We start from the raw sequence: 25,426 nt of genomic DNA, 5'->3' as shown, positions 1-25,426 counted from the left end.
TTTTTCACAGCTGATAATTTGCAGACTCTTATACAGTACTGAATACACACCTACGATTTAACAGAGTCTCCCGTTAACTTGTTTGAGGAAACCGACGCAGACAGGTGAGAGGGTGTGGATGTGGAGGGTGTGGATGTGGAGGGTGTGGATGTGGAGGGTGTGGATGCACACACACTCCTTTCTGATTGGAACGTGAGAACCGCTGTCCGGTGGTAATTTGAATTTTTTTTTTTTTCAGATATTGGTCAGACAAAATCCGTGACTCTGAAATATATGAATTGGCTTCATTACCCTGTATTTTGAACATTTAATGAAAATTTCATGCAGCTTCAGCATAAACCATATGTGGATTATCCATGAAAATAGGTATACTACTCTAAAACCCTACTGGTACGTGAACCTGTCATGAGTAAATATAACATGACATGACGCATATAAAAGCACTTTTCCCAATATGTTAATATAAGTAAATTTTCACCGCACATTCAGATTGAAGGACCTGCGGCTGCTTTGGTATCTTTTGTGATGTTTTATCCTTCAAAATATGATTATGTCTTAGTGTTTATCCGAGTAAAAAATTTGCGATGCATTCACTTATTATAAGCAATCAAGGTCTTCCACACTTTCTCGGAGGAAAATCTACAGAGTGAAGGTCAGAATGGTTGTAAAAATGTTATAGACGGTCAAATCCAGCTCCATGGAGACATTTACTGTCTGAAATTCGGAATCATTGGCATCTTCTCAGCCCTCACATAATATACCAGCGCATAAAACAAGAAGCGTAGGGGAGAACACAATATGTTGAAAAAGTATTCACTCCCCCCCCCCCCGCGTTTGAAAAATCAAGATAAGAATCAATCTTGCGCCAACATAAGTTGTCAAAGGATATTAAAGCACGACTCTTTTAGATAATCACCCAACCAAATCTGACATGTATAACAGCCCATTATACTTCCAAATGCAAGGATTTCGATGGAGGTGGTGGTGTTGGTGGTGGTGGGGTAGATGGGGTTGGAGTCTCGGCAGTGCACATTTTACGCACGGCGTACACACCAGTGGCCAGATGAGGGAGACATGCTTCGGGACATGTCGAAGTATCCCGAGTAATAATTAAAAAAAAAAAAGAAAAAAAAAGAGATTTTATTATCTCTTTCCTCAACTGGAAATACAGAGAAAAGCTCACTGCCGCTGATCCGCAGATGCAGGTGGTGAAACGGCAGCACAAGAGGAAAATGTGGGTCCGACTGTGCGCAATGGGCGTCTGTTGAAAACGTGCGGAGCGAACGATCCGTCAGTCAGCGGTCCGTCATCCAGCAGAGCATCACTCTGTGCTGTCACCTCCTGTCCGACGCAGCGCCACGGATCGGCTTCGTCCAGGTAAGAGACATCCCTGCCTCACCTGAAGATCACTCCAGTCAGTTGTAAGAAGTGAGTTTAAGTTTCTAACGAGTCGGGTTCTGTTTCACAGCCGCAACTGTTGGATTTTCTTTTCTCCGGGAGTTAAAAAAAAAAGAAAAGAAAGAAGAAGTAATGGCTGAAAGGGCTGACAGATGAGGACTTCATTTTGGCAAAAAAGTCCCTCAGATGAATAGACGACAGGGATTGTGTGTGTTTTTGCTGGGTCTTTATTTCTGCTTGTGACATGTATGCGTGTGATAATTTTTTCAAAGCGATCTTCTACAGTAGCTCATCGCAATATATTAATCTCTTAAATTTGCCTTTTTATTCTTCATTAATGTATCGTTACATTCATAAACAAAACGGAAAGTACCACAAACATCAGGCACAATTAGAGCTAATGAAGTTGTGTGCTTGTGTGTGACAGTGATTGAAGGTGTTCCCGCATGTTTTAAATACACTGACTGACCTAACATCAGTTGCATCGTGCGTAAAGGCTGGAAGTCGCACCTTTAATGTCTCTATGAGTTTCTTCAGAAACTACAGAATTACTGTGTTTTTACTGTTACCTGTACAGAGTGGCACAGCCACTTTCAAAACCACCCTACCCTCTGCCCCCCCCCTCCCCCCTCCTGTTTCCAAATGCTCTCCTTTGAAGCGATGATGCCCCATCTGTCATGTGTGAGCAAAGAGAGACCATGATCTGCTCTTCTCAATTACTGAATTCTCCTCATGCCAGCTCCGGTGGGACAGGAGGAGGAGCAGGTGGGTGGCAGTCAGTGCGATCAATCAACATGAAATATTCAGCTTTGAATATACACATCATTTACTGATGCTGCTGTTGTCCTTGTATGAAACACCCCAAAAAGAGTTAGTGTGCTTGTTTGAGGGTTTTTTGTGTGTTTTTTTTTTTTTGTGTGTGTAATGCACACTGTGACACAGTTCCTGATGAAAAATTAGGGCAGGTGCATTCTGGTGACACTATCTTTCTTAAATGTAAGAGTCAATGTTTTTTTGGACCCTGGAGGGATATTTGAAATATCATGATTAATTAGAATAGCACTCAGTAGAACGCATTCCTCCACCAAGGCCCGACAGTCGCCTTTGAATCCGTCAAACCATCCAAAATCAAACTCACCGTCCTGCAACCACAGTTAAAGGCTACTGAATTTATAACAGTCAAACATTAAAATACAATAGATCCAGATATTTATTTAGATCTGCACTATGTCACTCACAATCTTAGATACCAATCCCCAACGAGCCCACGCTTCATTTCTAGAGAAATTAAAGGGAATGTCGAGGGACCTATCCTAAAATCAAGTTTCATGGTAAAATCATCCTTTAGGTTTTGTGTAATCCTGTTGACAAGCCAGAAACAAAAGGACACAGGTGAAAACATAATCTTTTCAGTGGAGTTAACAACTGCGTGGAAATTAACGTGGAGGGACAGTGGGTGGATGAAACTGTATTTAGTGTGGCACCGCAGACATTTTTTCATTATGTTGCTGTAAAGTCATGCAGCTTACACAATAAAGCTCTGCTTGGCAACTTTCTCCCCTGATAGAGGCACTTGTTTGAACACCAGGCACATGATTTGAATATCAGTAATCCACACTGAAATCAACAGGCCAGATGAATTTTTTGGCACCCTCTCATCCATCGTATTGTGTAGGAGCTCTTTCCCATTCCCAACCTCACAACAAAGCCCATAAGCTAACCTAGATTTACGCCTAAAGGGGGCTTACTAGAAAAAGAATCAAATTCAAGCAAAAGTTATTTATCTTTCACATGCTGACCACAGGAAATCCTAGAACTTTCAAATGTCAACGGAGAAAATCTGAACCTGTGCAACTCTTCAGGAAACTTTTAAAAACTCCTAAAGTGTCTGCTTTGTGATAATAATATCTCACTGATGTTGCCTCGTGAAATTTGCCCAAGTACCATGGCCCTAAGTATTTGAGCTATGAGGCAATACAGTGAAAAGCATAACCCCCTCATATGAGAACACAACAGTGAATAATTAATAACCTTGCTCCCAATTCCAGGAAAACAATAGCATATTGTCGGAACACTGCACTAATTTAACTAGAGGAAGAAAAAAAACAGTCGACAACTTCGACAAAATGTGGAATGTGTTTCCATTGTTATAAAGCATGTCTGCAAAAGTTCTAGTGCCATTTCTGTACCCACTGTGGGTTTGCACTCTTTGTGTACTGTTCTGCTCTTTGGGTATATTCTACGCCATTGCATGCTGCATGATATTGAGTGTAATGTTGTTTGCTTTTGCGATTAATCAGAACCCGTTAAATACCCCGCTCTCACCTGCTGGCAGTATGTGGGGTGGAAGTGCACATGCAGGAAGCTATTTTCCACAGGCCTCCTCTCCTGGCTGTCAGCTCCCATTAAGGAGGAAGGTGTCATATCTGTAGCACAGCTGAGTGCAGATGGCAGAGTGGAGGGGATGGCTCACCGATTTAAACAATGATTAATGAACAGAGATGGAAAACAAATTACATTGGACTATTGGAGGCAGGGAATTGTTTTTATGAAAATGTTAATTGTGTCTGCCAGGCTGATACCAGGAATGGGGGAAGGGTGGAGTGAGGGCAAAGCAGCGAGGCAACCATGGCGCTACTGATAGGATGTCTACTACTCCCCTGGCTCAGCTTATTGGTGTGTCTTAGCATCCAATGTTTAGTATTGCACCTTGGCTTTAAGACCTCCAACGTGCCATAACTTTCAAGGTTTGGCTTTTTATGATGAACTCCATGAAGTATTGTCGCCTACCGCTGCACCAATTAGCGTTACCGTTAATAATAAGTGGTTGTAAGTGACGAGAGAAGGCGCCCTGTTCTAGTTGTAATTATTGCAGGCGGGTGCAGCTGCACTACTTAGGGAGATGATGATAATTATTTTTCTTTTTTTTTCATTGTGGGTTGATTATTTAAGAGCATCATACACTCATCAGAGTAATCAGGAGAGAGTGATTAGTGAAAATCCACGAGGCTAACAGCTGCCACATTAAACACTTGCCTCTGTTGCCAACACACAGAGTCAGAGCCCTTCCACAGGACAGAGATGAACGAAAGCACTTCACCTTCAAACTCCGGGACCACATGTGTTTGTTAGAAAATCAAGGCTCAGTGCGCAAAAAGAATCAAAGTAAACAGAGTGTCCCATGAAAAGACATGTTGTTGTGCATCAAGGTCAATCTTCAATGCTTCAATTCACAAGTACAGAAGCTGCTCTGAAGGGGAGTCAAAGTTTGATATGGCATTTTTGGAGGCGTGGGAAATGGAGATGCTTTACTGCGCAGTGACCTTGCACTCCTCCTGAATTGTGTCCTTTTGTGTTGAAGCAAGTGAGCATTGAATATTTTGTTGCACAAGGGCTGCTTGATAGGGGACTCAATCTGATATGCACAACCCAATCCGGCCTCAGCGAGAGCCGTGCACAACCTTGTCCGGCGTTCATGCTGCGCTACTTGCCACTGTGGAAGGCCTGTTAAACTAAGGGCTAATTCTCTTAGCCCAGATGTTGCCTGAGCAAAGTCCTGGGATCCAACTGGGTTGATGAGCTCAATCAGTGAAATGATGAAAAGATGATTTTGTCCCTGTAATTACAGTGTGTAAACTACTTAACTAGGATTGCAAAGGAAGTCATTTTCTAATTACGTTGGTACCCTGTTGTCTAATGGTGGATGTTTTGTTGTTTTAGAGAGCGCAGGAGATGGATAGATGGAGATAGTGAGGGATAGAGAGGAAGAATATGTGTGAGTGTGTCTGTGTGTGAGAGAGAGAGAAAGAGAGAGATAGAAAGAGAGGAACTTCATGAGGAGTCTGTGTTCTGCTGCTGTTGAAGAAAAAAAAAGACCAACACAAGGGCAAGATGGCTGCCAAATGAGAGTTCATTGAATTATCAGCCCAGTTAATGTGCTTTGGATTATGCTCTTTGTTTGTCAATTTTTTCCTGAAGATGCCATTGCTTAATGAGATACTGTAAGTGGCATTACCAGCCTCCTGCTGTGATTTTGTGATGACTTGTTTAATGACTTTTGTTTTAGTGCCTGTAAGTGCTTTATTTTTCTCTCTCTATCTCTGCAGTTTTGCAGATATTAAGCAACAAGGAAGAAAAATATGATGTTAAATCAAAAGATTTCCCTTCTTTCTTTCTTTCTTTTAATCATATAGTGAGTTTAAGCCAGCAGTCCTGCTGTCCTTCCACCAACGGAAGTTGTATTTTTGAAGTAAGCGAAACACACCAATATGCTTCTCGCTGAAGAATCTCCATTCTTTGAGATCTGTGTGAGTTATGTTGGAGCTGGCTGCCATCCTGCAGGGCCCAACCATCTGATTCAGCCTACACCATGTGGATAGGCTTCTCTCGTGCAAGGCATCCCCTATGCACACCACACTGTTCCCACAACCCGTCATACGCCAAAGCTTTGTTTGTGTCCAAAAAGAACAGGTGGTCTGTGCAAACAAGAGCAACTGTTTACACATTAGTGATTTAAAATACCTCCTAATGCACGTGTGTGTGTGTGTGTGTGTGTGTGTGAGTGCGTGAGTGTGTGTGTGTGTGTGTGTGTGTGTGTGTGTGTGTGTGTGTGTGTGTGTGTGTGTGTGTGTGTGTGTGTGGGTGTGTGTGTGTGGGAGTGGGTGTCTCTGCATGTGCATGATGAAGATGAGTTGAGACGACAGTGTTCTGTGCACTCTTCTATGTGTGTGTGTGTGTGTGTGTGTGTGTGTGTGTGTGTGTGTGTGTCACTGAAACCATCAGAAGCTCATGAATACAAAGTTTAAATATGTCACACACAGTGGGTCGAGGTGATAACTTACTGCATGTTTCCTACAGATCATTTGTGACTAGAGTATGATTTGAATGAGTTGTTTTCCACTGACTCACATAGAACCAAACACAGTGGGTCACTACCAACAAAACCAAGGATTAACAGTGTGACTAGAACCTGTAGCAATAAGTAGGTTGCCGGAAGAATGGCTGCTTTCAATGCCACTAATATGCAACACTGAGAGAGCAAAATAAAATGAACATTGAGTGAAAACGTGGAATAACATCACTACTGTGCTGCATGCACTGCATATTTATTTTACAGGGCACAAGCCAGATTTTTGATAGCTGTGAAAGGAGTGGGATAGATTTACTGCATTCATAACAAATGTGTATGTATTCCTTTATGACTTCTTTAGCTATTACTCACAAGGAGCTAGTTTGTCAGTGCTGTGTGTGCTCTTTCTGTGCTCTGTGCTCCTGCAGTAATGAATGGAGCTGGTTAGACTATTCTGTCTCCGTCAGGCTTTTGGGGGGCCTACAAAGAAGCTCCTATAGGGTTCAATTAATCTGACTGTCAGAGAGTACATAGCTGCTATCTTCTGTACAGGTCATGGTGGGCAGCTGTGTTACCACTGGACTCGTTCTTGTACTGCCCCCCCATCCTCTGACAGGGCAGTCCACTGGCTGGTTGGTAGGCTGATTTAGTGTGTGGGCACATGGGTAAAGTGAGATCCAGGGGGAGGGGGGTATAATGCATTCCATTGGGCTTTACTGTTGGCACATAAGCCTACCCTGCATTGAAGAATAAAACTGTTGTCATCTGCAAACCCTGGAATTCCAGGAATTTTCAAAGTCATGATCTCATATGATGTGAATTTGAAGAGGGTAGAAATACATCGCTATCCACATCTGGGACATTATCATACGTGTAAAGTATCCCATTGCATCATTTGTTTGTATGAGCTATCAGGTTTCATGTAGTCTATTAGCTAGCAGAGAATATCCGTTAGCTCTGAGAGGATCGCAACTAATTCTTGCAGAGAGGCGACACTTGGAATGGGGAAGAAGGCATTCGATTTTGAGGTGGATCTGAGTTAAGGTGCGGATCCAGATTGTTTTCTGCAGCATGAGCCCTTTAAGTTGAGTTTGTGTTTCATGACAATATAATCAAGGCTGTGACGGAATGAATGAATGGATGAATGAATGAATGAACAAATGACACTTTGTTAGTGTCTGTACCCACCTAATATCTACTCCCACTCTCCACAAAGACAGTGGTGAGACCTCTCAGTCAGTGTCAGCTGTGATAGGCTGCAGCTGCGACCCTGCATGGATAAGCTGTTACAGAGGATGGATTGATTGATGTGTGGATGGATGGCTTATATTAAATGTGTTACTGTAACTGCTTTGGTTGGAGGCTTGTATAGATGTTTGTGGTGCATTCATTGTAGCCTTCAGCTCAAATATCCACATAAATTATTAATGCTTTTTATCTGCTGTTAAAAAGAAATATGAAAATGCTCTTCTGATCTATAAATTGCAGTCGTGCGTTTCATTCCAGTGTCACCTCACTATGGATTTACAATATTGTCCATCCGTCCTAGCTGACAGAATGCCACAACCACAAAATAAAAAGATTGCACTTCCACCTTCTTCTAGATTAGATACTGCAGAGTTCTTACACGGAATGTAGTAAAAATAAATGTGGCAATGCTTAATGGTGTCAGATCAAAAATCATCCAGAATGCGCAGCCTTGATGGCTAGTTTAATTTTTTTTGCTCTTTTAGTGCCTGTGATAAATCACACCTGCTCCTTGTTCATCTCCATGCAGCCACACCTAAGAGGCACGGACTAAGACAAGATTCTTAATAACAATCAAGCTCTCTCTCAATCTGCACCCAAACACTCTAATCCGCAGTGACAGAAAGAAGACGGGGTGGCTTTGAGTCCTGCTTCAATCTCTGTCTTTTCCTAAATTCCAGCTCATCACAACACACACAACACGCACAGTTAAAGGTTGTTGATATGCTTATTTAATCAGAGAAATACCACTTCCAATATGAAGTGGAGTCTTGTGTATGCTAATATCATTCCCTCACTCTGTCAGATGTGATTAGCTGAGCTCTGTATCCTGACATCGATCTCAGCTCACACCAGCATGGCTACTGACTTACCAGGCATGCGTGTGTGTTTTTGTGTGCAAAATGAGCAGGTATGGACTTTAGGAAGCAGCAAGAGCAGCAGGTGGGTCTGACTCCATGTCAGACATTTTATTGTCCCCGCCACAAACGTGTGAAGGAGTTCTGTCCATAATTGTGTCTGTAACATTATGTTCTTTGGAGCATCATTCGAAAACTGCTTCATATTTTTTCATAAATCTTTCAACACACAACAATCAGGTTCTAAAATGGTGCCCTTTGCTATTTGGGGATATTTGGTCTTTCATTCTGCTGGTAGGTTTTGTTTTCAGGAAAAGATCCCAGCTACTATTCACATTTTTAACACTTTTAAAAATGTAACAGCCAATTACTGGCCCCTTTTTTGTGTTTGTTTTGGGTCATAACTAAAAAAGTAGTTTTTTTCTCTCAAAGATTTATGTACAGTACACATCTTCCATGCATTGGGGAGATGCCTTTTGATATAAAGGGAATTTGGGCACTATATTTTGAAAATAAGCCTTTTTTTGCCAAGAATTTTAATGATTATCATTATTAAATTATTATTAAAAGAAACAAGTTCAATCACTTTTGTGTTTTTTTTCACCCATGGCAGGAGATCCTGAATATTTCATGATTGTTCATGATGCATTTAGTCACATTATTTCAGATAATGCTAAATTTAATTTTCTCTCTTATTACATGTCTCTCTCATGCATCATGAGAACGTGTGCATTCCTGTATAAGACAGGAATACACACGTTCATTTTTCAGTAAAAAAAATCCAAAGCAGTTGACTAAAATGCAGTAGACACACACACATGTAAAGTTTAGGATGATCAATCATTCGTAATTGTGGGCAGACACACATATTCACTATATCACACACCTAAGGCTACACTGACAACACAGGCAAATGCAATAATAGTTTAAGTGACCGTAATACTTGAAAGTTTTGACTCTGCTGGTGAGGAATACTAATTTCAGCATGCTACTTTTTCTTGTCAGATATGATCAGCAACACATAGTCACACATTGATTGATGTGCTACTGAGAGCAGGCTCACCAGCCACTGTTGCCTCTCTTCAACTATGTGTTTTTGTGTACATCATTTTCCTGACTGACTGTGTTGCAGCCCAGGATGATGTAAGCCTGTGTTAATTCAGTGTGGACAGTGCAGGCTTTGTTCTGTGCCCTTTGGTGCTGCGTGGCTCGCCTATGTGACCTCTACCAGTGCAGCATGATGTGAATTTGAAGCTTTGTTTTGCTGCTACATTTGATTCAAAAAAGGGGGAGCTGGACAGGGGAGAAGTAATGTAGCTGCAAGAGGGCACAAGCCAGTGTCTTATGGTGCCGGTCTCAAGCCCGGATAAATACAGAGGGTTGTGTCAGGAAGGGCATCTGATGTAAAACTTTTGCCAAATCAAACATGCGAATCAAATCTAAGACTTCCATATCGGATCGGTCGAAGTCCGGGTTAACAATGACCACCAATGGTACTGTTCACCTACAGGGTGCCAGTGGAAATTGGATTACTGTTGGTCGAAGAAGGAAAGGAGGAAAATGTGTTTGTAGGAAGAGAGAAGAGGTACCCCAAGAGTATTGGACTGAGAGTAGGGACGTTGAATGTTGGAACTATGACAGGAAGAGGTAGAGAGGTAGTTGACATGATGCAGGAAGGTAGACATACTGTGTGTCCAGGAGATCAGGTGGAAAGGTAGCAAGGCTAGAAGTTAAGGACCAGGGTTCAAGTTGTTCTATCATGGTGTTGATAGGAAGAGAAATGGAGTAAGAGTTATCTGGAAGGAGGAGTTTGTTAGGAATGTCCTGGAGGTAAAAAGAGTGTCAGATAGAGTGATGAGTCTGAAGCTAGAAATCGAAGGTGATGTTCAATGTTGTTAGTGGGTATGCTCCACAGGTAGGATGTGAGCTGGAGGAGAAGGAGAAATTCTGGTTGGACTTTGATGAAGTGAAGCAGAGCATACCTAAAATTGAGAGGGTTGTCATTGGTGCAGACTTCAATGAACATGTTGGTGCAGGAAACAGAAGTGATGCCTCTTTCTTCCACAAGAGGCAGGAACATATGGTGACCTATAAGAGTGGCGGTAGGAGCACACAGGTAGACTACATCTTGTGTAGATGGTGTAATCTGAAGGAGATCAGTGACTGCAAAGTAGTGGCAGGTGAGAGTGTAGCCAAACAGCACAGGATGGTGGTGTGTAGGATGACTCTGGTGGTGAGGAAGATGAAGAGGACAAAGGCAGAGCAGAGGACAAAATGGTGGAAGCTGAAAAAGGAAGAGTGTTGCATGACTTTCAGGAAGGAGTTAAGACAGGCTCTGGGTGGTCAGGAGGTGCTTCCAGAGGACTGGACAACTACAGCTAATGTGATCAAGGAGACAGGTAAGAGAGTACTTGGTGTGTCATCTGGAAGGAAAGTAGATAAGGAGACTTGGTGGTGGAATGAGGAGGTACAGGAGTGTATACAGAGAAAGAGGTTAGCTAAGAAGAAGTGGGACACTGAGAGGACTGAGGAGAGTAGACAGGAGTACAGGGAGATGCAGCATAAGGTGAAGGTAGAGGTAGCAAAGGCCAAACAAGGGGCTTATGATGACTTGTATGCTAGGTTGGACAGTAAGGAGGGAGAGACTGATCTATACAGGTTGGCAAGACAGAGAGACAGAGATGGGAAGGACATGCAACAGGTTAGGGTGATTAAGGATAGGGATGGAAGTCTATTGACAGGTGCCAGTAGTGTGATGGGAAGATGGAATGAGTACTTTGAAGATTTGATGAACGTGGAAAATGAGAGAGAACAAAGACTAGAAGAGGTGACTGTTGTGGACCAGGAAGTATCAAAAATTAGTCCGGATGAAGTGAGGAAGGCATTGAAGACGATGAAGGAGGCCTAAAGGAAGACCAAAGAGGTTTATGGATGTAGTAAAAGAGGACATGAAGGTAGTTAGTGTGAGAGAAGAGGATGCAGAAGACAGGGTTAGATCGAGGCACCCCTGAAGGGAAATGCTGAAAGGAGAAGAAGAGGACAGAGGAGAAGTGAAGGATATTCTTTCTTTAACTTCACTTTGCATTTTTTGCATAATCAAGTTGTTTATTTTTCTGAGTACTCCTGTGACATAATTATCCTGCTAAAGGTTTTATTCAAATATGCAACAGACCTGCTGAAAAAGCTTAACTCTTTTACTTTAATCTTTTTTTTTAAGTGGTTTAAGATTTGTGAAATGCAAAGGAAGGTGAAGTAGAAGCAGTCAGTCTTTGATGTTTGTGCTGCCATAGTGTTGTGTGTCAGTGCAAAATGAGACCAAGACAAAGATTTTCACCTCACTCTTTTAGTAAAGTTATTTTTTGAGGAAGCCTTTGTGGTTACACTTAATCAGCATTTTTATAGTTTCCAACAATAATGTAAAACCACAGGCACATTGAACACAGGATGAGGAGAGTCAGAACCTACTTTGCTCTATTTCCTGACCTATTTGTGGTACATCTCAGGTATTGTACAGCTGTTGCAAAACTACAGGTTTACTTCATTGACAGCTCATGACCACACTGACATTTTACTAACCTTTTCTTAGCTTTCCGGGAATAATTTACTTGTTTTTGACAAAATTTGAATTCTTTTAATGTTCCCCTTTTTTCTCTTTAGGCCTGAGCTACAACAAAAAGACGTTTCATCTGAAGAGCATGAATCCACATCCTGTTTTGAGTGAAAAAGTACAAACAGGCAGCGCACAGTAAACTGATAACCTTCGAACTGTCCCGCAAAGACACCCCCTGGCCATTGTACTGTGACATCATCCAGTTCCTGAAAGGACAGCTTCATTACCCCTTTCATTAGGATCCAGATGGCGCTTCTGGCCAATCAAATAATGGATGCAAGGATACTCAGTAGTATGAATGGTCGAGCAGAGCTCTCTCAGTTCTTGAGAGTCACCAATCAAAGCATCGTCTCCCAAGTTAATTCCAACCAGGATGATAACCGCAAGAACAGGAAGTACCCCTGCCCATTGTGCGGAAAGCGTTTCCGTTTCAACAGCATCCTTTCTCTTCACATGCGCACACACACTGGCGAGAAGCCCTTTAAGTGCCCATACTGTGACCACAGGGCCGCCCAGAAGGGCAACCTGAAGATTCATCTCCGCACTCACAAACAAGGCATCCTGGGTAAAGGTCGTGGGCGGATTAGAGAAGAGAATAAGTTGCTTCATGAACTTGAGGAGAGGGCTATACTAAGGGACAGGCAGACACGAGCTGGTCATCTTAGCCAACCACAATCATCCAATACAAACCATCTTCGAAAGCCACAGCTCTCACAGATTGTCCCGACACAAACAAACGTATCCAACTGTGGTTCTGCAGAGATCCAGCCTCATACATCCACATCACCTAAGATGACTCTGATCACCGACGAGCCCCTTCAGCCTCAGCCCACCGGCTTCCGCTGCTCATTCTGCAAGGGAAAGTTCAGAAAGCAGCAGGAGCTTGAGCGTCACATCAGGATCCTGCACAAACCCTATAAATGCACACTGTGTGAATTTGCTGCTTCACAAGAGGAGGATCTTATTGGCCATGTTGAGACAATACATATAACTGCTGATTTGGGAGCAGGGCAGAAAACTGCAGTGGGGTCCGGTGACAAGAGGAAGCCCACTGGCGAATTCCCCTGCGAGGTGTGTGGTCAGACCTTTAGTCAGGCCTGGTTCCTGAAGGGTCACATGAGGAAACACAAAGATTCTTTTGAACACTGCTGTCAAATCTGTGGTCGTCGATTCAAAGAGCCCTGGTTCCTCAAGAACCACATGAAGGTCCACCTCAATAAGCTGGCAGGTAAACGTAACCTTCCTCGGGAGCATGATTCCTCTGAAAATATGAATAATCCAACACAAAACCATCAGAGCAACCTCTGCTCGCAGTACATCTCCCGTGTTCCCAACAGGTTTCTCACAGCGGAGAAAACCGATTATCAAGATTACAACCAGATACTTGCCACGGCAGGCCTGGACATGAAGGTTCGGGAGATGCTGGGGAGAATGGTTTCGTCAAACGCTTTGACAGAAGCAGAAAGCTCACCTTTGTTGGGCTTAAATCATCTCCACCCTTCGCTAAGCTCCACCAGCATGGAATACCTGCAGAAAGTGTCCTCAAACAGAGATGCAGTTAACAGCAGCAGCTACCCAGGATGGCAGATCATGACACCGGGGATCCCTGTTGAACAACAAATGTTCAGTTCTAAAGACCAGCAGCAGAGCTCCTCCTACCTGTCTGACAGATGCCTCCCAGTGGATGATGGGAAAGCTTGTCTTGGTGATTCGGACAGCAAGGCCATCAGCAGACCTGTTAGCCCGAGCAGAATGAGTCATCATGGGCCAACGGAGATCACCACAGAGATGGGGAGCTCTCACTCTGGTGGTTCCCTCGAGTCTCGACCACAGTCGTCTTCTCCGGCCACAGGTAACTGGGTCATCAGTCAAGTTCATTTTGGATGGCACAAGCTGGAAAATGAAAGTAAAAGCAATTTGCAAAAAAAGAAAGATTTTTTTTTAACATTTAGCATTTGCTTTTAATTTTACAGAAGACTAGTTCACTGGAGAGATGTGATAGAGATTGAAATGACATGTAATTAATGGCATTACATGAATTCAAATACATAATCTCTATCTGGCTGAAAACAGCTTAGAATATCACAACAAAAGGATTCAGTTCGTGCATCTCATAATATTTTCTCTAAGTTTCCTTCTTTCGTGCGACAGCTGTGTCCTCTATCTTCCTACTTATTCCTACTAGTGTAGGTGGACATGAAGTGCAGGGTCAGCAACAACACCACAGATATTACCGTCATGCGTGAGGACTTTGTCTTCTTTTTAAAGATAATGGCATCATGTTGAATTGTAGGGATAATTAGTACCCTCTATTTTTTTATCCGTCACATCCCCACCCCTTGCCTACGGGGGCACAAGATGTTAATGCATGCCATCTGGTGTTTTTAATGATTTGATATATACCACCCAGTGATTTTTATGATTTGATCTACCACCTGGTATTTTTATTGATAGTCTTCTGTTCCACCTGGTGATTTGGATGATTCGGCTCTCTGGGTAAATGCCTTTCTTGTCATGGCATCCTGCTAACATGTTATCATGAGCCTAAATTACTGCTATAACAATATTGGTAAGAGAAGAGAAATAAATCCAGACTTATGTTCTGCTTCTTTGTAGCTCATGACTATGGTAATCATCAGTTCTGCTGTTCTGTACATGTCAGTCTAATGCTCTCTTGTGGGATTTGAGCTGGCATCCTCTTAAATGTTGGCCGTATAGCAGAGATAAATGGATCGGGTCTAATCTCATTAGATTGTTTGTTTCCATATTGTACCACATACTGGTATCTGCATATTTACATGTAAATGTTGGCAGTTTATGGCCAATCCCCATTCCGGTTGCTCTTTAAGAATCATATTCGAGCTCTATTGTTTTTACTTTCCCTCTCCTCCCCTATCACTCAGACCATACGGTGTCACTCCCAGAAACATTTATGATAGCCGGCTAGCTGAGGATTTGAGTGCCCGCAGTTCTGGGATGGCACATTCAGTATCAGACTCTAATTTCAGTCAATATTAAGCACGGAAACTAATTCATTGTAAAGGTCAGGCGTCATTGCTTTAGTCAATGATGGATCCGGCAGGCTCTCTCTCCCTCTCTCCTCTCCTCCTCTCCTCTCTGTTCTTGGTCTTGTGTAATGGTAGACTCACTCTGGGGGCTTAGCACCGCATTGTTTAGCTCTGACAATATATCCCAGAGACCTCTGCAGCTGCTCCCTGTGCTCACAATGACAGATTAATTAACACAATCACACGCTGCTGGCCATGGCTCAACACACAGGTCTGCTGCGGGACAGATAGGTAAATCCTACACATATGGAGAACACGCACCACTTGATGAGGGTTTAATAACGGGGATAAGTTTTTTCGGAGGTGGGGGGGATATAACTGATCAAGTCTGTCGGTCTCGATGGCTGGACGTGGAATGAGAGAGGGAGAGACTGAGTGTTTTCTAATTCAGGAGAGTGGAGATGCTGAGGAAGAATTACCACTGCCAGATGTTCAGCTTGAGGAACATTGATTAGTCCAGAATTACTGGCTGCATTATTCATACTCAGCCTATGGTGGTCATGAAGTTATTGATGCTCTCAATATGGATAGCAAATATAGTACAGTCATGGCTGTCAGAGTGAGAGACGGCGTCTTTGGTTGATGTGTCCACATACATTCCCGGTTTTAGATTTTTAACTGCAAATATCCAACAGCTATGATTTCAATAGAAAGCATGTGCTACAAATTACTTCTCCCGCTATCTCATCAGGACACATTTGAAAATGCACTTTAACCATGAACACAGATTAAAAATAACAGCTCTTCTTGAAATGATGAACTAATGAAGGGATGTAAGCTTTGGGCCCCTGACCTACATGGGGCCGGATAGATCCCAGCTCAGAATGAAAACATGCCGAACACACATAAAATGCTCTGACAGTTATTAATTAGTCCCATTCAATACTCTTAACCTCAAGGTCAATGAGCAGACACCATGTAATGATGTCTTCACATGTGCTTTTCTCCCTTATTCCCTCTTTTTACTCTTCTTTTACCAAACTGAAAAACTGAAATCCCGAGCTGGTAAAACTGTGAATGTTCACACAAACAGATCCAGACACGGAGGGCTTTTGTACTTAGCTGATGTGGTCACATTAGCCTCTTCTGGTCGGCTGTAGTGAAAATACTGTATCTTTTAAATAAAACCTTATCTGTCTTGGTCCTGTGTAGTGCTTAAACAAATTCAGCTCTTTCTGAGAGATCAGTCTGACTGGTTTGTTAGCAGTGATTACCTGTTGGCTTTTCCATCTCCTTTTCACTTCTGCCTTTTAATCCTCTTTTTAATTATTATTGCAGATATGAGGCTCAAATTAAGCTCAAAATGCTTGTTTTCCTAGCATGCAGATAAAATGATTTACCCAGGGAGTTCTGAACACCTGCCTTGAAATATTGTTCCACCGTCTCCTGAATGCCATTTGGCTTAATTGACTTGGAAACATCCCAAATGCGTCATTGACTATGTGGTCTAATTAATATTAATAATATATGCTATTATAAACATCAAAGAACATCTGGTGCCCCTGTTTTCCTCACTAGTCCTGTGTGTAACTCTCTCTCTTCCTTTCTCTCTCTCTCTCTCTCTGTTTCATCTTAAACTGAACCATCCACCACAAATCTCTGTTTTGCATTTCAGGTGCTTGATTGCATGTATAGAAAGAGCCAAATGCCCACGGTATACAGAGTTTGAAATCTACAATATAAATGCCAAAGGCCTATGTAAGCATAATGTGCGATTGCGTTGACAGTGATGTATGGTTGTAAATTTTACAGCCTATTTCCATATGAAATGAATCACTTGTCCAAACCCAGCTGCATGCCTTTTCCATAGACACAGCTCACTCGGGGTATTTTTTTAAATATTTATTTACCTTTTCTATCCGCTGTGCACATCCAGTAAGGGGTGGATAACTCATATGCATCACTTCATTAGATGTTTTGTGTTAGGTGAGAGAGGCTGGGGTTTGTAATGATGCAGTAATTGGAGTTTTGGTTGATAAATCTAAGCTCTAAAATTACTCCCCTCACATAATGTGAGCCTCAGCAGTGTAAGTAAATCTTAAACTGATTAAGTTAGCATGAACCAGGCAATCACAAAGATGGCACTCGTCCAAAGGAGGAGAAAAAAAAAGCAGCCTTCAGTCTTTGTGTTGCTTTACCGCTCTCATATAGGCTGTCAAATAGGTTGAAGAAGGTCCACACTGAAGGATGAGGTCGGATGTGTGTGTTGTCTTTATTAGAAGCTGGCCGGTAATATCGTCATAATTTAAATCATGGAATAATTGAGATATATGGCCTGTTTGAAAGACTTCCATTAAGCTCTTTGGATTTTTTTTTTTTTTTACTGTTACTGGAGAGTGGGGTGTGGCACTGTTGAAGTGTCTTTCCCGCTCTTTCACGCCCATACACGTTGACATACACATTCACTGCAGAGATGGAATCAAACGTACTGAATACGGTGTACACGCAAAAAACACATGCAGCACAAGTCAGGATGACATCCATTCAGATCAAGGACATGGATGTGCTATTCCATCAATAATTTTTCAACTTTGTTAGGTTCTCCTCTATTTGTTTGATGTATAGATGCAATTTTACAGTTCTGTACTTTTGAAATGGTAAAAAAGAGCCATCTTTTTGCAACCATTCAGAACGCAGAAATGATTTTTCTATTAAAGTTGGAAACAAAGTAAAGTAACAACTACAGATCATTAGATGTAGATTTACCTCTGAGAATTTCCTCAGGGTCAGATATTGAGGTGTATGAAATTGATATTTCTCTGGCAGGGATGAATCTCTGTTGTAACTCAGATATTAGTCCATTAAAGAAGAACAATAAGGCATCAATATGCATAGAATTAAATTAATGGTGGTGGGTTTATCTCTCTATCCCAGACGCATCCCTAAAAGACACAGTATAATGTATGAACTGACCTTCAAATGCCAGGAGAGTGTTGGGCAATAAACTGCCAATATTTGTGGCTTAATGGCGCCGGATGACTTTTACTGTAATTGGAATGGCAGAGAAACAGCTGGGCTGTTTAAAGACAGCGCAAGGCTGAGGTCTCAGACAATCACTAACTCAAAATGGTCACAGTGAGTGTGTTTAACCCTGGAGGGATCTTCTGTGATGGCTATTAGGATTAAACTGTAGGTAAACAGAAGGAAGAAGGCATTTAAATTACCTTTAATTAAAAGTTATGGTGAGTGGGATCTAAACTCGTTTCTAGAGGGACATTTTTCACTGGCTAAAAGGAGAAAGATTACCCTCTGTCATTTTCCACAATAATACACTTTCTACTTTTTGAATAATGGTTCCAGCACGCCATTTTTTAAATAGTAAAAAAAAATAAAAAAAATTACTATGCATGGGAGTGTTAATCAGAACAGCTTACATGTTGGACTTATTTTTGACTGGGAAACCCACTTACTGGTTTTGATGGAATGAGGTTCTTGTCTGCGACATCTGCCTGATTCTAGTTGTTTTAAATTTCCCTGTTTATTATTTCTGGTAGAATCTTGTTTGGTTTCAACATCTTTGGGTGTATTTATTGCTCGTGGTGGTGGCGTCCATACTGTAAAATGATGGATCACTGGAGCTGAAAGCTGATTACAAGCTTGATTTACTGCAGGGCAGTGCTTAAATCATTCAACTCAGCCTGATGTGGGATTGCAACATTTTTCATGTTTAGACAACAGCGGTTTTGCTCATACTTGTCTTAGAAAACAAATGCACAATATGTCTCATATACGCAGTTTCCTAATTTGATTTGGGTTTATTATGTTTTTGCTGTGTTAGGTGAGAATTTCTACAGGTGTCCACTCTCCAGTGAGTACTCCGCTGCGCAGACGGCCTCCCTCGGCTTCCATCTGGATCGCTACCACTTCCCCCACTGGCAAAGCAACAGGGAGCTTTCTTCTCCACTGCAGCCCACCAGCAGCAGCCTCAGCCCAAACCCAAACCCCAAACTCAGACCCAAATCAAGGGAAGACTGGACCGGTCACCTCTTTGGTCTGGAAACCTGCTCTGAAAATGCACTGCTCTTAAACAAGCAGTCAGAGCTTACTGATGAGGATGCAGGTGTAGATGGCTCTTCATCTTCTCAAACCAGGAAGTCTCAGTATGAGCCTTTAGATTTGTCTGTCAGACCAGAGTCCGTCATGTCTCAGTCGGACAATTCTGCTGCTGTACTGGTACAGATGTCTGGTATTTTTAACGGATTGTCATCCTCCATTACCCTACAAAGTTACTCTAATGCAGCATCTGAACTTAGTATAACGCATGCATATCAGTGTGACCTTTTGGAGCAGGGAACAAAAGATGACATGTCCACACAGAATGCAGGCTCCTCGGGGCACGATGGTGTCCTCAAGCCAGATGAGCTGGTTCAGTCTGACACTGACTTCCAGGATCCTGGTGAGAAGAAGCAGGGCAAAGCCAAACCTTGGGGCAGAGCTGTGGCCGAATCTCCCATTTCTTCCTTGGAGAACTTGACTCCAGGACAGTCTGATCAGTTCCAGCATCAAAGCAGCCTGCTCTCCTTTCTCAGATCTAAGGGGAACCTGAGTGGCGCACCTGGCGGGGTACACAAAGCCAGTGTGGATGGCGGCGGGGACATGGAGAAAGATGCTGCATCAGGTGAGCCTCCACTTATTTATCATAAATGCTATACAGTATGTGGCTGCCACACATATGCAAGTATCTACTGCCACCTAGTGGTCAAGTGCTGTATTTTTTATTTATTAAAACCACTGCTGTTACCAAGAAGCTGGAGGATACATACTGTTCATGACAATGTCACTCTCAAGGATGCAGCCATACAAAAAAAAAATCTTAACCTCCTCAGCTCCTACCTTTGTACAGAATACGTCAAGAACATACGAATACATCACAGCTCTCACAATCAACACATTCCACTTATACTTATTGCACTTTAGTTTTTTTCATCTTGCCAGATCCCATCTCTGATCTCAAATAAAGGCCTAAAGAAGACACAGGTGTTTGGCACTGATTACCTACACTTTAAGAGATGATATAATCTCCTTGTGTGATAGGTTACAAATCACCCGAGCCAGTGGAGCCCACTGATGGAGAGGCTTAAGCTCTTGTGCTGGTGTGATGTGCTTGCTAAGTGCAGATTTAATAATGCTGTCTCTCATGAGAGGGAATCCAACAGCTGGGGTTTTTGATATGCATGTATTATGAGTGCAACATGATACACCTTCTCTCTGATCCCCCTCTTATTCAGAAACTCAATATGTTCATGTGAAAGACAGGAAAGTGCCTGTCAACTTCATTAGAGATTAACATCTGTTCTCTTTCTTTATGATTTGAACGGCAAGACGCTGTTTTCTATTTGACTGTACAGATGGTTATTATAATATGGCAAAAAAAAGCAACCTCTACCTCGACTTCTGTCTGTTATCAAACCGTTCTTGCTTGCTTTCATTGGGCATAATTTAGTTTGAATTTTATTAAAAAGAGCGTTTTGGAGAGAAGCTGTTGTCTGTGATGGAACATGATGTTTGCTGAAAGGACAGTTTCACCTTAGATATTGTCTGCGTGATGTTATTCTAAGCTGTTTTACCGTAGTTTTTTTTTTCCAGAGCTTTGATGAATTTTTTGTTTGATTCAAAACTGATTCCATTTTAATTTGGTAGACGTCAAAGACACAACAAATTCCCCGCCAATCAAACTGGACATTGAGATGGGCAGCCGACATTGAGATTCCACTGGGCGTCCTCTAACGCTGAACCAAGCAGGTGGCCCGGCAGGCTGTCCTGTCTGCAAGTACTGACCAGGTGGCTTTGTCATGGGGCTGTCTCCTGTTGCCCCCATCCTCTCCATACTGTATGGCACGTCGTGTGGCATGGTGACATATTGCTGGGCAGTTTGGACATGAAGTGATGTGTTTGTGATGACAGTTCAGGTCGGCTCCAATGTGCCAGCAGTGGTAATTGGCCAGATGGTGACCTATGGTTGAACCTGTCTGCATCCTCATTAGTCTCACTGAGTCCTCCCTGGCGTTGAAGGCATCAACTCTTGTCCCTGTGATGTTCTCATTATTCCACTAGATGGCGACATCTACCATTCGAACAGTTGGACTTTTCAGTAAAGCTTCTAAACGTTTTTCTGCAAGGGCAAACTCATATTTCACATCTTTAAGACTGCTTTTATTTCACTCATGTACTGCTATGGAAGCCTGGAGGCCTATTCCATTATCCAGCTTTCAACCAGATAACTAAACCGGCACATTCATCTGTGACTTCAGATCAGGCCTCTCAGATACATGAGAACTGGTGAATATAAGATCAATAAAGAAAAGATTAGGAATGAAAGAGCAGCAGAGGACCTTAACGAAAAGAAAAAAAAAAAGAAATAGCAACATGATTTGAAAGGGTGAAAGGGTTGAGTCATTATCTCATTCTCTGACCTCTGTATACCCTCTGCAGAGAGGGTGACAGAAAGTGAGAGAAAAAGGAGAGAGAAAAGGAGCGAGAAAGATCACCATAGATGGAGATAGATGGAGCGACAGGGAGGTGAAAGAGGAGCGGTAGTGTGGCTGTCTCCGTGAGCAGATGTCGTTTGAGGGCAGCGAGAGGGCAGCGCGGCCTGCCTTTGTGCCTCGCTTCTCCCCATAGAGATAATGAAGGGTGGAGCACCAGGAAGGATGTGCAGTCATCACTCACTGTCTGTGAGCCATCAGAGCTCAGCCCTGTGTCATCAGTCACCATTCAGCTTCTCTGGCCCCCATCGGCCCCGCCACTGTCATCATGGTCATTATCTCAGCCTGTGACACACAACACACTCACCACACTCAAAAACACACACACACAAACATGCATGTAGGTGTAAACATACATGAACACAGTTTAAACCTTTATTTCCCATTTAAAAAAAGGAAAATTTCGAAATATTGAACACCAAAAAACATATCACACAAACTTTTTCGGCATAAACAAAACTCTGACTATTTATTTATTATTATTTCTTTTTATTTCTGTATATATTTGTTCAAAGAATACAGAAAGAATAGGACAAACCTGGTACTTCATTTTCAGCAGCGGGTGGTTTGGTCAATATTACAATAAATATACTGAGGTCAGCCATAGCACTAGATGGCAAGAGTACACAGTTATAATTAAAAAGGGGTCAGCATTTTGGGAAATTACTCTATTTATGCCTTTCTGCAAGAAATCTACAGCAGGAAAAGGTTAACTTAAGAACTGTAAGCAAGCCTTCTGTCTGGAAGATGAAAACCCTCAACCTTCCCACCCACTATTCATACTCCCAAGTAAATGGTTTATTAAATATATACATAAATACACAAGTTCCAAACAATTTTTTCCAGACATAATCAGATTCATTCACTCATTTATGTTATCAGATTGACAATGTAATCACTGTCCTTGTAAAAACAAGTCACACAGTTTATGGATTGATTTCCTGGTCCAGCTTTGACCTATCCCAGCAGATATGGTTGTGAGCATATTTTAGACATTCCGGCTAAACTGTTAGCTCGTCCTCGACTTTCCGGCCGTCTGTGAGTCGTTGTAGTCACATTTTTGGTTCCGACATCTTAGTTGTCCCTTTAATGAACGCACCTTTATCATGACAGATGGAAATAAAGGTCATAATTGCATAAGATAAGAGTTTTAATAAACCGGAGTTGTCCTTTAATACATTCCAGTGTCAGTATTATACAGTCACTAATCACTCATCCTGATTTTTTTTTTCCTCAAGTCTTTCTCTCTCCACCCCACCATCCCACCCCTCTCATTTCCTGTCCGGTCTGTTGCTGCGACCGTGTGTGTGCATGCATAGAAAGTGTATGAATGTGGATGGGTGTGTGCATGTATACATTTCTGTGAGAGTGTATAGCTAATCTGAAGCTGTGGCTGGAGCTACCTATGAATGGAGGATCATGTGGTGAAGAGATGGATGGCTCAGAGCCCACTGCTGTCTCCTCTAATTGTAAAATATTAGTTACATTAGACTCTGGCTTGTGATTAATGGAACTTATTTGGAGGTTGCTCTCTCTTGGACCTCCCCTCTCCTCTGGCGGGAGGGAAGAACGAACAGCAGACTGAGGGAGTCGAGGAGCGACTGGAAGAAAAGCGACTAATGGGGACGCGAGGTCTGTTGACTTATTGTTAACCGCCTTTATGAAAGTGTAATAGGATCCTGGGTTCGCTCACATGGTGTCTGAGTGAATTTAAAAGATTTTCACAAGATTGAGTAAAATATGCTCAGTTTCTCGAGTCACATTGGATATGTAGAATCTGGTAACATCCTAAAACCTGGATGTATCATAGTACCCCACCACCACCACACAGCCTCTGTGCCATCCTGATGAGATTCAGACGTGACAGGCCTTACCCCCTCTCTCACCACTGTGTGAATATTGATGTGTGTCCTTTACGGCCATCAGGTTATTATACACCAACAGATGGAGCATTACCTTTTATTGCTCATACCTTCTGTGAGTTTTCTCGCTTTCCCTCCCCAAAAAAACCCCACCTTTTTATGTAGATGTGAAAGTGAGTGTTCAGCTGCCTACAGCTGTCTCGGCTCTGATGAGGAGCAAACAGAGAGGAAGAGGCGAGGGTGGGGTGAAAAGGCTTAAGCAGCCTTCGGTTTTTGGGAAGTGATGTCAAATGACATCAGCACTCAATGGTTTACTGTAACCATGAATCACAGAGAAACACATTGAAGTGTTAGACAGAGAGGAAAAGAGAAAGTCATTATATGAGGTAATACCTCAAAAATAGCTCACGTCTGTAGGTGTGCAGGTAAATGAGTCAAGCGGTACAGCTTTTGTTTTGATCGCTGTGACGCCCTCAGGCTTTGGTCACACGGATTATAACTGAGATCAGACAAACATCTGGAAGACGTTAAGCACATGCTTTGTTGTTTGTATCTTAACGTTACACTATGTGCTCTGTCAGGTTCACATTATTTGATTGGAGTTATGAGGCATCCGCGAAAAAGAGGACAGAGAGGAAGTTTTGGCATGCCTCGTCACCCAGCTGGAGAAGTGTGTGTGTGTGTGTGTGTGTGTGTGTGTGTGTGTGTGTGTGTGTGTGTGTGTGTGCGTGCGTGCGTGCGTGCGTGCGTGCGTGCATGTGTGTTTCTTTCTCATAAAAACCCACAATGTGTCACAGTGTTTTTGGTAAAGTTGATGCATCAGAAAGTGTCATTTGTTCTGATGAGGTCACACCGGTGTCACATTTTATCCTATTTTTCTGCAAAGGAAATTAAACTTTCAAGGCTACAGGAATCTTGTTAAAACCCAACTAAAAAGTCAATCTATGTCAAAATAAAACTTTTCATAAGATGCTATCTGGTCTAGAATACTGATATACATTCTATGTAATGTCAGAGATTACAAACATACATTTCGGTGTGGATTTTGCGTGTTCTCTGAGTTGGCTCCCTCCAGGTGCTGCAGCTTTTTGCCACAGTCAAATAAAAATGCTGAGGGTGAATTGATGAGTCTAAATTGCCCGTGGGTGTGAATGTGAGCACCATCGGTGGTTTATCTTTTTGTGTGTTGGCCCTGTGATGAAATGGTGTGCTGTTCTGGTTCGTAACCCACCTCTGATGGGACAGGCTCCATCGCCCCCCCCATGATGTTTAAAGATGTTTACAGATGATGAATTGATGAGTTATTTAGTGTAGTAACTATTTCAAAAATCAGAGTTGAGTTTCATTGATTTATGATTTGAAAACTAAGTTAATTCAAAGCAAAGCTTGAAGAACTTCAAATTCCAAATCTGTACTGAGTCTGTTTTTTTCTGCTTTCTTCTTCTTCTTTTTCTTCTTTCCAAGCTCGTAAGCCATTCCAGTGTCGCTATTGCCCCTATAGCGCCTCCCAGAAGGGGAACCTGAAGACCCACGTCCTCTGCGTCCACCGAAAGCCCTTTGACAACAGCCTCTACCCCGACCGCCGCCTCCGACGTTCACACACGCCGCAGAGGCCCTCCAGACGGCCTCAGAGCATCACAGGAGATAATATGTCAGGGACAGACCAGATCGGCATGACATCACTCTGCGGGACTTGATGTTGTCATGGCAACAGTAGACACAGACTTATTATTGTTTTAGCTTCATGTCAAAGCGATTAGAATGACTGAAATTGTTTAAAAAAAAAAAAAAGCCAACCTTGATGTACATTCCAGTGTTTACTTGAAGAGCCACAGTACGTATTTATCTGGAGCAAAGAAGCTGCATTAAATTATAATAATAAAGTCCAGTGTGATGTGAAAGTGAAAGCTTTTTTTTTCTTTGGTTGTTTTCATTTTGTCGAATATGTACAAATGATTTTCTTGTGTTTACATGCATCTATCAGCTCAACACTCATCTGATGAGGAGAATGCATCGTGCCGGCCCAAAGCGTGTGTTCTTTCATCCAGT

General features: G+C 42.4%; 1 protein-coding gene across 2 annotated transcripts; it reads left to right on the top strand.

The window, feature by feature from the left end:
* The first annotated feature begins 1,198 nt into the window (after window positions 1-1,198).
* On the top strand, window positions 1,199-25,224 carry LOC137594092 (zinc finger protein 536-like). Of its 2 annotated transcripts, none has more exons than XM_068313339.1 (4): window positions 1,199-1,377; window positions 12,010-13,814; window positions 18,809-19,648; window positions 24,842-25,224. In XM_068313339.1, exons 2-4 carry the CDS (start codon window positions 12,209-12,211, stop codon window positions 25,072-25,074), a joined length of 2,679 nt encoding a protein of 892 aa, XP_068169440.1. In that variant the 5' UTR covers window positions 1,199-1,377; window positions 12,010-12,208; the 3' UTR covers window positions 25,075-25,224. The 2 variants fall into 2 exon arrangements, with proteins under 2 accessions (XP_068169440.1, XP_068169441.1); XM_068313340.1 differs by having other exon boundaries at window positions 1,199-1,428.
* The last annotated feature ends 202 nt before the right edge of the window (window positions 25,225-25,426 follow it).

The sequence above is a fragment of the Antennarius striatus genome, chromosome 4 (assembly GCF_040054535.1).
Source record: "Antennarius striatus isolate MH-2024 chromosome 4, ASM4005453v1, whole genome shotgun sequence".
Taxonomy (NCBI): Eukaryota; Metazoa; Chordata; class Actinopteri; order Lophiiformes; family Antennariidae; genus Antennarius; species Antennarius striatus.
Note: the sequence above shows the minus strand (reverse complement) of the source record. Positions and strands in the feature narration are given on the sequence as shown.

What these genes read in the sequence shown, in the direction of transcription:
- LOC137594092 (XM_068313339.1), top strand. Translation starts at nt 12,209, where the DNA reads ATGGCGCTTCTGGCCAATCAAATAATGGATGCAAGGATACTCAGTAGT. An exon ending in GTCGTCTTCTCCGGCCACAG is followed by an intron (nt 13,815 to 18,808) that starts GTAACTGGGTCA and finishes TTGCTGTGTTAG; the next exon opens with GTGAGAATTTCTACAGGTGT. An exon ending in GGAGAAAGATGCTGCATCAG is followed by an intron (nt 19,649 to 24,841) that starts GTGAGCCTCCAC and finishes CTTCTTTCCAAG; the next exon opens with CTCGTAAGCCATTCCAGTGT.